The sequence below is a fragment of the Panicum hallii genome, chromosome 8, assembly GCF_002211085.1.
Source record: "Panicum hallii strain FIL2 chromosome 8, PHallii_v3.1, whole genome shotgun sequence".
In the NCBI taxonomy this organism is placed as follows: domain Eukaryota; kingdom Viridiplantae; phylum Streptophyta; class Magnoliopsida; order Poales; family Poaceae; genus Panicum; species Panicum hallii.
Window position 1 is genome coordinate 6,261,166 of NC_038049.1, and position 13,179 is coordinate 6,274,344.

Below are 13,179 nucleotides of genomic sequence, written 5' to 3' on the forward strand. Positions count from 1 at the left end.
CATGTTGCCTCATCATATCAGGAGTTTCTCATGCGCCACACCCAGGTGCGACCCCTCGGGGGACGTGCCTGGTAGTAAAGGGGCTAAAGGCCCCCGCAGGTGAGGAGGGATACAGGTTGAAAATGCCCTGATGGCCCATTAAAAGTCCGAGGGTTCATAGGTTGGCCCGCAAATGGGTTCACAACCGCCCCAGGGCACCACTAGAGTGAGGGGCGAGGATGGATGGGCCCGCTAGTGGCCAGCACCCGGGCGCACAAGCGCAACTGGCATCCCGACCCGCATCCAAGTCTTGACTAGGACACGATCCGTGGTTTTTCTCCGAGGAAAGGCAGCGGTCCGTCGAGACCGGTCGAACGGAACTGATAACTATACAGATCAACCGTTGAGAGTTTGAAGTCAGTCACCAGCTGACCCATGCCGGATCCCCTCGAACAGGAGCTGGGGCCCCACTCGGATTCACCCGTTACCAGCTCACCGAGCACCGCATTTCGACCAACGAGGAAAAACATGGCACGGCTCGGCCTTTCCGTCCTAACAACAAGGACGCTTGAAGGGAGATGGTCACAAGACGAGACGGCCACCCGACCAGTCTCCGGCTCACGTGTGGGGGTTGGGGGTTGGGCTCGCAAGGAGACCGAGCGCGCAGTCGCACACGAAGTAGAGGTGAGAGCCGAAAGGGAAATCCTTTCCTGCCTTTCGGGCCCCTCCCGAATAGTAAAACCCTCATGATGGCATCCGACCCTCCATGAGCTTAGGGGCTCCCCCGAGGTTTCAAGCCAAACACAGAAACATGCTTCTTTTATTCCAAAATTGGGGGGGGGGCACGATTACATGGTGCACTCCGGGTGCGTAACAAAAACCATGAAATCTAGATCTACCAAAATGACCTGCACTTTGGACGGAGAAGGTAGCCAGCCATGGGCATGCGCGAATACAAACAACTTAAGCGCTACCATGCAAGGTAACGCTGAAGGTTGCCTGAGGTCTGCCGTGGCTGACCCAGGGCCAGGATGGACGCCTACGTCATAGTCCATCCCCTAACAGCGAGGCTGTCTTGGAAGCAGGAGCGGTACGCGGCCATCGCTAGGCGACTCCAGCAATGGTAGCGGGGAGGATGAGAAAGAGGGAAGCTCAGCGAGGCCATGGGGCACCAGGCGGAGCCGGCAGTCCCGCGCGAAATCAGAACAGGTGCGGCAAGACTCGCCCCCACCTCCCTACGGGAAGGAAGTAGGGAGTTGCGGGAGAGTCACCACCTACCGAATGATTTCACAAGGGGCGACGAATCCGCCTCCACCCTCGTGAGGAACCAGCACCTGAACCAAGGCAACCACCTCACGAAGGCGAAGCCGAGGATCTAGACGCTCGAGTTCTCCTTCTTCTTGCTCTTCCGCTCGCATTCAATCCACTAACAACAACCGACAGGGGGCCGAGATCCAGCTCGAACAAGCCGAACCCAGGCTCTAGGAGGCCTAGCTCTACAACACATTATTGGAGAACTTGCTGCTCGAACATGGTGCTACAACCAGGAGCCCAGCACTGCTATTTATAGCTGTGCCCAGGCAAGGCGACAATGCAGGGCTGAACGGGCAAGAGACTAAGCAGCCAGCATTAAAAAGGTTCACCTGCCCCGGTTCCCGTCAGCGACTGCGGACCCGACAGGACAACACGAGATAAGACGGGGCAGGCAGACGCAGGCCAGGATGGGAGTGAGCAACAGGCGTCGCCCGAGCCCCAAGGTGAGCGAGGACGAGCGCAGTAGGAGAGCACGTGCCACACGATTTGGTGATCGCCAAGGCTACCGCCGGCCACAGTCGGTGGGTGTTAGAGATGAGACCTGATGAGAAGGCACCGGAACCAAGGTGTCATCACAAGACGCCTCCTGGATATGCTAGCTAACCCTCGGTACGAATCTCCGACTCGCCTAGAGGCTCGGGGGCTACACCCACTGGGTGCGCTCGCGCGCACCCACGTGAGGCAAGAGGAGGGAGAAGCTCTAAGTGATCGCATCAACCAAGACATGAAGAAGAGCACGCCAGCAGAACCATCTACGTGAATCTCTGATTCGCCCAAAAGCTCGAAGGTTACACCTAGTGGATGTGCTTGCACGCACCCACAAGAGCCTGGCAAGGACAAGTCGCCTCCGAGTCACATCAACGCAGATACCAGGCCAGGAACGCATTCAAACCGGCACAGGACTTGCTACCTAGGTAAAGCGAAACCCCAACACGGCTCTTAGAGCCGTACGGGGGCTTGGCGGCTACTGTCGGGGGTAAATATCACGGATCCCCCAAAGAATGTTCCTTAGGAAGCTGATCGTAGATTAGCTCCAATGAGGTACGCAGCTTGGGTGGATGGGCCGTCGAATGGCCGCAAACGGCCCACCAGGGGAAGGGATGCCGACAGCCAAACGCTAAGCACTGGTGAAGGGCGCGTCCGCCTCACCCGACCCCAGGAATGAAGGGTCGGGCACATTTGCCTCGCCTGACCCCAAGGGTGAGGGATCCGGGGCATCCGCCCAAGAGGCATAGGCCCCCTAGGGACCTCACGAAGTGACAGGCCACGCCGGGGACAAACCTCTTGCGTAAAGATAGGTAAGAACATGCAAACGACATGGCCTCCGGAAAAGACAGGCTACTATGGCAAGCCCCGGTCATCCACCGCGTCGGGGGTCAAGCGGTAAAGCGCGCCGGGGGCTCACGCCGCCTGTCTTGTCAGGGCGTACGTCGCCCGTCCCGTGGCCCAATGGACCCGTGCTATCTGTTCTATTGGGGTGCACGCCGCATGTCGCACCAGGACGCGGCATGGGAGCGCCTCCGTCGTCATCTACAAGACCATTGGAGCCCACATGAAGGGGAGGAGAGGCGGTACAATCCTGGGGATCTCTCTCTCTCTTTGTGTGTGTATCCACTCCCTTCCCTTTGACTTATAAAAGAGGAAGGGAGACCCCCGCAAAGGGGACGGAGAACAAAAAGACTCGAACACTCACACTTTACACAGCCACACTTCTCCAGAGACTTTGGAGCCCTTTCCCTCTCTCACCCGTTCATAACCCCTACTGCAAACTTAGTGCAAGAGCACAACCAGCTCGAACTGGATGTAGGGATATTTCACCCGAACCAGTATAAACCCTCGTGTCTTTCTTGCACACCATCTGGGCTAGACGCGCAATCATGAAATTCACTAGTCGGCGGTTCGAGACACCGACAACAATATAGATTTCTTCTTCCACATTGGTGCATCTCCGTTTTCATCATTTGGAAGTTGTTGGCTGCCACGGCCCTTTCCAAACACTACATGCACATCCTTTATCATTGAGAAAATACGCTTTCCGTCACGGAATATAGGCTTAGCATGAGTTTCTGGTTCCTCTTTAAAATGTTTCCCTTTCGCTCTTAAGGGGTGATTGAGGGGAAGAAATCGATGATGGCCCATATACACGACCTTCCGACAAATTTTCAAATAAAAGCTGTCGGTTTCATCTAGACAGTGGGTGCAAGCTGGTATCTCTTGTTCGACTATCCCGACAAGTTGCTAAGTGTAGGCTAATCATTGATGGTTACAAAATGCAATGCTCGAAGGTTGAAAGTCTCCTGTTTGTACTCATCCCACACACGCAGACCTTCTTCCTTCCACAATAGTAAAAGTTCATCAACCAACGGCCCTAGGTACATGTTAATATCGCTGCCAGTTGTTTTGGGCCTTGGATAAGCACCGACATCATGATGTACTTCCACTTCATGCATAGCCAAGAAGGAAGGTTGAACATACATAGAGTGACAAGCCATGTACTGTGACTGCTGGCTCACTCGCAGAATGGATTCATTCCATCCGTACTTAAACCAAACCTTATCTTCCTTGCATCCTTATCAAAATCTGGGAATTCTCTATCAACGTTTCTCCATTGGGACCCATCTGTGAGGTGTCTCAGCATCCGATCTTGCTTACGCTCTTCTTTGTGCCACCACATCAACTTAGCGTATGCCTTGTTTTTGTACAAGCGCTTCAAATGTCGTATTATAGGGAAATACCACATAACCTTAGTGGGGATTTTTTTGTTGGTAGCTCCCCGTTGACATCACCAGTATTATTTTGCCTGATCTTATACCGCTTTGCGCCACAAACAGGACAAACATCCAGTTTCTCATATTCATCGCCGTGATAGAGGATACAGTCATTAGGACATGTGTGAATCTTCTGTACTTCCAATCCAAGAGGGCGAACAACCTTTTTTGCTTCGTATGTTGTCGAGGGCAGTTCGTTACCCTTGGGAAGCATGTTCTTTATGATTCCCAGTAGCTCCTCAAATCCCTTATCGGTAACACCATTTGTTGCCTTCCACTGTAGCAATCCCAATGTGCTACCCAACTTTTTGTGCCCCTGTTTGCAATTTGGATACAACAACTTTTTGTGATCCTCCAATATTTTCTCAAACTTCTTTGACTCTACCAAAGTTTTACTATCTTTCTGTGCATCTAGCAACACCTGACCAAGTTCACCATGTGGTTGCTCTTCTACGGCATTTTCTTCAGTCTCGTCCATTGGTTCATCATCATCAAAGGCACCCGCTTCATATAAGTGAGCCAAGTCAGGAATGTTGTTTTCATCACCATCTTCTTCATCATCTTCCATTAGAACTCCAGGTTCACCGTGCTTGGTCCAAAGAGTATATTTATCTATGAAACCCTTTTCAATAAGGTGGATGTGTAGAGTGCTTCTTCTAGAGAATTTCTTGTTATTTCTGCAAATGCGGCATGGACAACACATGAAACCTTTCGATGACTTGTGGGCCTCAGCCGCGTCGAGAAAAGACTTTAGGCCATTAATCCACGCAATGGTGCACCTGTCGCCATACATCCATTGTCGGTCCATCTGCAATCATATTTTTCCATTGAGGAACACTTTGGATGAGCAATTTAAGTCAATGCGATAGAGCTCCACACTTTTTTAATAAGGAACTATAATCAGAGATGCACGTCTTCCTTCATATAACAAAATGATATTACTATTATAAAGGACCAAACTCTAAATAAATGCATTATTTAGAATATGCTTGTATTCTCAACTCTAGCACAATTTAGTCAACACAACATAAATTCCATTCAAATAAACACAAATATCCCAACAACCAACATGCAACTTAAAAATTCATGCAACAACATAAAGGTCTTCAACCATCCTTTGGTGGGAAAGTAGATGGCAGAGCTGGAACCTCCAGGTTTGGTGGTGATGGAGTGTAACGCCTCAACACATTCTCAAGATCAAAATGAGGTTCCTCACCCCTTTGCAACATATTCTTCATGTTCTTTTTCTAAATAATGGAGCATTGCTCTCTCAAAAGCTCCCGGTTTCTTCGACTTCTCATGAAGGTCTACTGGAGTTTTGCCCTTCCCTCGAGACAAACGACGATCACCGCCACCGGCCCCATGCCCTCCAGCAACAGAAGCCATATTGATTGGAAAACACTTTTATTTTTTAAAAGACAGCGAAACAGTATTAGTATTATGAAGGAGCAAAGTTTATTTCTATCATCATATTCTATACTATCTATATTATTTTTCAAATTTCACACTAAAATATTAACATAATGAAGGATGAAATTTGATCAAAAAAGTCATGGATGTAGTTGCAAAACCATTTCTACGGATTAAATAAAATTAAGAATCAACAATAATGGCACTTGGAAATACACGTGGCAAATAAAACTACTTGAACAATATTAGCATAATGATATATACACCTGTCTCTTAAAATTATTTGAGAAAAACACTGTACATTGCCACATGCAAACTATCCAAATGAATGTATAAATCAAAAAATCATGCTCATTCTCACTCTTTCTAATAATCACAAATTTCTCTAAGTATAAAGCATGAAATGAAGCATAAAGACCATCAAAGAAGAGAGGATGAAGTTGCTAACCTTTTGAGCACTTGGATGAGTGAAATCTCCACCAATCTTGAGAAAAATGGGCATCACCTCCTTTCTAAAATGCTATGGGGAAGAAGAAGCCCGAGCTCGGTCAAATGGTTGGCTCGGGCTCAAGAAGGAAGAAAGATGCCAATATATAGAAGGCACGTTAGTACCGGTTGGTGGCTCCAGCCGGTACTAGATCTCTCCACTTAGTACCGGCCAGTGAGATCTAGTAGAGGCTGGATCCACCAGTTGGTACTAAGTTGCCGCCGGGGGGAATCTAGATGTTTCCCCCGAGCACCTATGGCACACTTTAGTGCCGGCTGGTGCCTACAGCCGGTACTAAATGGCTCCGCGGGGTATTGTTTTTTCGGCCGATACTAAATATATGCGCTAATACCGGCTGAAAGACAGGCGGTACTAAAGAATGCTCACTTCTCGCTAGTGCTTTAAAAATGTAGCCCGACTCTCTCTTTCACCCTCTCTCTGTGTGTGTGGCAGAAGGTCCGACATGGTGATGAGATGGAAAGCCGGATTGCACTTCCTCCGACATGCGGAGCCAGTGAATGAGGTCAAAGGGAGGTGGGTGGATCTAGGGTAGGTGGTCGGATTGTTGTTGGTAGGGGCATGGCATCAAGGTGGGTCTGCTCGTGTGGGTGGCCATAACGAGGATACGCTTGCGGGCACGATCACCAGACCGGAAGGATGGGGGCAGAGATTGACTGATGTGCAAGTGGCTTGCCCCAACGGGGATGGCACCTCCATGCCCCCGTTCCACCTCCTCGCTAATGACAAGCTCTACATGCACGCTTGGAGCTATATGAATATGATGGACAGCTAGTCCTTGAGGGTGGCAGCCATTGAATTGGGCGTTCGGGACACCGTCCTAGTTCGACTACACCAGCACGGATACGCACTTCAACTACATCTTCAATGACACCGTGAAGCAACTCTATCATCCTTACTAAGAAGCTCCTTGACCTCTACACGGGCTATGATGACATCTGCACCCTTGTTAATTTCACTGGCGGCCTTGTCTCACCTCCATGAGATCAACTTCGACCTCCCCCACATCATCTCCAAGGCGCCAGCCTATCCAGCATGCATGTGCAGTACATGGGTGGCGACATGTCCAGAAGGTGCCCTCCGGCGACCCATCCTCATGAAGTGGATCCTCAACTGCTGTTGTGGTGACGAACCGCTAAGCCAAGCTGCTCAAGAACTATTACGACGCACTGCCTCCCGGGAACCTTATTAGCGTCGAGTGTATCTTGCTGGTGAACCCGAACACCACAAAAACAGCGGAGTTGATTGGCATCAACATGTGCATACTCGCGTACAACCCCGACTTCAAGGAGTGGTACTAGAGAGAGAGAGTTTGTGGAGCTCGCCAAGGGTGCTGGGTTTACCATCGTCAACTCCACCGACATCTATGCCAACTTGTGGCCAATCGAGTATTCCAAGTGGCTGCTGCTGGGTTGGCAAAAACCTACGTGTGCATAAATATTGGATAATTTCCATATATTTCTGTTTTGCTTGCACTAAACTAAGATGTGTGTTGGGACCCCCAAATCTTTGAATTGGGAGTGATGCAATATAAGAATTTTGGTGGTTAATGACTTAGTGTTTACGGATTTATATTCGAGCACCACCGAGTAAGTGAACATATATATTTTATAGAACTGACTAACGTACGGCCGGCCGTACGTTGAGCCCGCCATATGGCCGCTCCTTTTAGAAGAGGCCCCTAATCATGACTTCCTATTTTGGCGGTTTCCCACTCCCTTCAGCTTCCACATCATGCACAGAATACACAATTTTGAAAAAAAAAAGGCCGTAGTTTCAATATTGAGTGTCCAAATTAAAATCCAGTGATACAGTTTCACTCATTTCAACAAAAGCTTCAAAACAAGATCCCACACCACTATCTTTTAAAGATATATTTTTCATATGAGAAAATACTTTTAAGTGCATTCTAATTTGCTTATGAATTTTGCAAAAGTTGCTCCTCATTTTACAAAATGTTGCTTGAGTCGCCTGAGTTTAGTTAAGTGGATATTGATGTTGAAATTTAGAAGATATATAACTGAATGATGTGATTAGAGGATGATGGCAAATAATTGTGTTGGGGTAGGTGGGTGTTTATTGCATGTTTAGTGATAGGTAACTTTAGCAAGACAATTGAGCATTTTTACTAATTTATGTTGGTATTTTTCTAATCTACTTAAGCAATTTATGTGTATTTAGAAAATATTGTTAAAACATATGCAAATGATGTCTTGTTTTGAAGATCTTTTCAAAAGAAATATAGTTATGCAATCAGATTCATTGCAACACCACGAACAATGGGGCGAGAACTACAACTTTTTAAGAGAGCGGTAGTTGAAAATGCGTCTCCGTGAACGCCTCTCCTTCTTGATTGTGGGACCGGAGGCAGAGGCAAGGCATGTGAGCATGGCCGTACAGAGAAGTAAACATACGACTGGTCTGTAGCTAGTCTTTACCATATTTTGTTCCGGAGCCAACCGGAGCCTCGACCCAATTAGTACTTCATCTATTCTAGAATATAGCTATTTTTAATTTTTTTCTCAAGTCAAATTTTTTAAACTTTGATTATGGATAGTAAAAAAATCATAAAGATTGATAATATAAAATGATATTAGTTGATTCGTAATTAAACCAACTATCATAGCATATAATCTTTTCTATTTAAATTATTATTTTTGGGAATATTATTGGTCAAAGATGAAAATATTTGATATTGACCAAGTCTAAAAGTTGCTATATTTTCGGATGGAGGTAGTATAATTGGTTCGAGGGTCCAAGAAACTTCTAGCGTCATCATTATGATGTGATGCGTAAGGATTAACAATGAGATCTACCGTTAGTAACACCATCCTAACTCCACTTGTAGCAAGAATTAGATTCTTCTTTGGTCTAGACTTGGAGGAAATGCGGTTTTCTGACGGGGAAGAATATAATGTTTAATCTATATCTAAGCTCTAATTTATTTACAAGATTTTGAATGGTTTGGTGGGGATATGCGAACATTGCTTAGATCTGAAATGTATCCCTGGCTAATTAAAGCTATTAGATTATGCATGGTTCCTTTAGATTTAGAGATATTTTCGATATTGCCATGTCGAAGAATCAAAGACCTAGAGCTCTAACTTTTTTATGTATGTAAGTTAGAATTACTTCATTTTAGATGCTTGGGTATTCCTTCTCAACCCATATATAGAAATCCCCCCGAGAACCAAACAGGGCAAGAAGGACCAATTTTCTGGTCTAATGCAGCATTAAGGAACCTCTCTCGTGACTTTTAATCCACAATGTGATTAATATATTTTGTACGGAACTCTTAGTAACAAGTAAGATGCAGATGGGCTGACTAATGCATTCATGGTGCTCGAGCTAGGAACAAATATATATTGAAATGTATTCCCAAGACTAGAATAATAGAATGCTTATCAGCCTATACCCCTATGCATGCAGGGTGGAAATAGCAATAGGCGTCGAATGGAAGCTAATTAACAACAGTTTGCCAGCAATTCGTCGGCCTTCTCCTTGACAAGCTCCCATGCGCCCCGGACGTGCCGCAGCTCGGTCATGGCCCCACCCACGGCGAGGCGGATCACGAACTTGCCATCCACGACGAAGTGTGTTATGAACGCCCGCCCGCTTGCGTTCACCGCCGCGAGGAGCTCGCGGTTCAGGGCCTCCACCGCTATATCATCCATGAACCGTGGGCGAAGGCGGAAGCACACAAGGGAGAAGCTCCTCGGCACCACGACCTCGAAACGCTCGTCCGCCGCCACGACGCGCTCGAACCACTCCGCCATCCGGATGTGCCTCCGTATGTGCGCGCGCATGCCCGCTGCTCCATAGCGTCGCAGCACCACCCACAGCTTGATGGCTCGGAAACGGCGTGATAGCGCGATCTGCCAGTCCTTATAGTCGATGGTGTCGGTCGTCATCTTGGACGCAGGGCTAACATTCTTGAGGTACTCAGGATCAGTGGACAGTGCGTTGGTCATGGTGGTAGGGTTCGCCACCCAGAGGCAGCAGCAGTCCATGTTGGTGAGAAACCACTTGTGTGGGTTCATGCTCACCGAGTCCGCGAGCTCGGTGCCGTCGAGGTGCCCCTGGAACTCTGGGCAAATGGCCGCGCTGCCGGCATATGCCGCGTCGATGTGCAGCCAGGTTCCTGTACGTTGGGATTAATCTTGTCAGTAAGTAAGAGAGAAATATTTAATTAGAGATCGAACAAGAGGAGGGGGGAGGTTGTAGCTAATACCATAGCGCCGAGCAACATGACCGAGCTCACGCACTCTGTCAATGGCCCCGAGACCAGTAGTGCCGACTGTGGCGCACAGGTAAAGAGGAGTCAGTCCTCGGGCGATGTCTTCCTCGATTGCTCTTTGAACGGTATCGGCGGTCAGACCGTATCCTGAGTCTGCCGAGGTCCGCAGGATGCGGAAGTTTGCCGGTGGGATGCCGACGATGCTCGCGCCTTTCTGGAAGGTTGCGTGGGTCTGGTCTGAGGCGTACACAACCAGCTTGAGGATGCCTGCATGGCCGAGCTTGCTCAGTGCACGGTCGCGCGCGGCCGTGAGTGTGCACACCACGGCCTCGCACGTGCTCCCGTGCAGAACTCCGCCGCCTCCTCCATTGAAGTGGAAGCACTCCGGCAGGCCGAGGAGCCTCGCCATCCAATCAACCACGATCTGCTCCAGCTCGGTGGCCGCCGGTGATGCCATCCAGACGAAAGGCACGACGTTGAGACCAGCGGACAACATCTCCCCAACGAACCCTGCGGTGCTCGCGTTCGCCGGGAAGTAGGCGAAGAAGCTAGGGCTCTGCCAGTGTGTCAGCCCCGGGAGGATGTCCCGCCGCACGTCATCCAATATGCGGTCCATTGACTCGCCCATCTCCGGGGCCACCTCCGGAAGAAGTTTACGGATGGACCCCGGCTCGGTGTTGGCCATGACTGGGTACTTGTTGACATTGCGGTAGTAGTCGGTGAGGAAGTCGACCACGGTGCTCGACTCCCCGGCGAATGTCTCGGGGTCCAGTGGCATCAGTTCTTCAAGTGGAAGGCTACCCATGGCCACGCAAGGAAACTAAGTAGCTGAGGCGGGGTAGCAAGGAAACTAGCTAGCTCGAGTTCACTGCGTTTCTGGAGGACTAATGTGATTTGGTTTCGACGCCAACCTTTGATCATATATATAGATTGTGCATTCTGCCATGTGCATCACGAACCTAGGTCACAAGAAAGATAGTCACATCTGCATGCTCTCAGAGATCCCATTTTCTCTATTATAACTAGCTTCCTGGTGACTCACATTTTCTGCACCACGTTTCTTACGTTTCCTAAAGTTCATTTTCCTGGAAAAAAAGGTATCTACAATTCTATAGTGTACGTACGCAGATTATTATTTACAACTAGCATAGGGGCTCATGCAGTCATCATGTGCATATGTCGGAGAAGGTGCGCACGCGGTTGTGTCAGTAGCTCTTGAGGATTGTCCCATGCCTTGCAGATCGAGTTGCAGACTGAGAGAATATTTCATATATAATCGTTTTAAAAAAATTCTATTAACAGTACAACACGTTTATGATCTTTAAGATCATTAAATAATAATATATTTTAATATCTTGAGGACACTGATGTTATCAGGTTTGAATCAATGCAAGGAGCTGAGTTGTCCTCGATCCTTTTTGTTTCCTCCAAATGTGGTGCCTAGCCCACCGCGTGTGCCCTTTCAACATTTGTTGCATCTTTGTCTTTGGAGGGTTAAATTGCATGTTGGATACTCTTCCCATCCATAACAATCTCAACATATAAAAACCACGAGAGGTAGTTGCGGCCATTCGGGGCCACCTTAGTGGGTCACTGTTGAGTGTTGACAATCTCATACATTTCTATAGATGAAATATTATTGCCAAGCCAGTTTATTTCTACACGGTGAATATATAATGTGCAAGGCAGTTTATTTCTACACGATGAAATATTATGTGCAACAGTTTATTACAGATAAAAAAGTTGTATACAAACAGTATATTGGATTTAATGCTTCTGTAAATTTAGTTAAAACCTTGATGCATTGTTCAGGGATTAAAGGTTCAATTTTTACATTTTTCAGAATTATTTATCCATAAATCATGCCAGAGCAATAAGATATGAGCCTAGAAATGTATTAAGTCATATGAATAGAATAAAAATAGGGAGATCATATTCCTAAAAATATGATACTACGCTCAAGTTTTGACTTTGCTCAGGGTTTTTTTAAAAAAAAAAGTGTCATGCTAGCCCCCTGGGGTGGCTATATATATATCATCTATGCTACAAATCTCGTTTCCACCACCTGGAGGAGATTGTTCCGAGTGGCTACCATTACGGTCCAACAGTCCTTTCGCTTCCCCGTGCACTGAACCACCTTCGCAACGCGATATTCCCCAGATGCTTTATTATGTATGCATGCATCCTGATCCCGATTCTCTAGTTGATTTATTATGCATACGAGCATGCATGCACCCATGCACACGCATTGATTCTAGCCCATGAAGCTCATATTTGGAATTTGACGGTAGTTATTTCTTCTATTTCCTTTCTTTATTTTTTTATTTATTCCTTTTCTTCATCTTTTTCTTTTTACTTTTCCTTTTTCTATTTTTCCTATAAGCCTGCATATGCCAAAACCTTTTTCTTTTTTCTGCTTTCCTTTCTTTTTATCTTCTAATTATCTTGGCAATATTGTTTCTTCAGATTGTAATATTTATTTCGATTATACTTTTTCATTCTCCATATATTATATTTTTTTTCTTTTTCTTTTGTTTTCTTCTTCTTTCCGTTCTACTTTCTTAGTTTTATTTCCTTGTACCTTTTATATTTATTTACTTTCAGATTTAAATATTTTTATCTTTTAGCATTAATCAATGTTAAATTTTTTATTCATAATATATTATTTTGGTTTCTTTATTGATTATGAACCTCATGTACCATAATCTTTATTTGAAATGTAATTTATTTCTTTTGTAATTCATATCAACCATGATTATTTTTTATATAAGTGAACGTTAACGTATCTATACTACATATTACAATAGTATAATACTATTTTTTTCAAATTTAAGAGTGAGTCATGCTTAATGTACACTAATATATTTGTATTGTAGACTCATTAGGTAGCGTGTGAAATGATTTATTTACTTTATATAGTAACTTGTTTAGCTCGTGTATGATTATATAATTTTTTTCAATGTAGA

General features: G+C 46.4%; 1 protein-coding gene across 1 annotated transcript; it reads right to left on the minus strand.

The window, feature by feature from the left end:
* Positions 1 to 9,398: 9,398 nt before the first annotated feature.
* On the minus strand, positions 9,399 to 11,084 carry LOC112903284 (tyrosine decarboxylase 1-like). The gene is made up of 2 exons (XM_025972522.1): positions 10,208 to 11,084; positions 9,399 to 10,117 (listed from the first exon to the last, which is right to left on the minus strand). Exons 1-2 carry the CDS (start codon positions 11,016 to 11,018, stop codon positions 9,441 to 9,443), a joined length of 1,488 nt encoding a protein of 495 aa, XP_025828307.1. The 5' UTR covers positions 11,019 to 11,084; the 3' UTR covers positions 9,399 to 9,440.
* Positions 11,085 to 13,179: the final 2,095 nt, after the last annotated feature.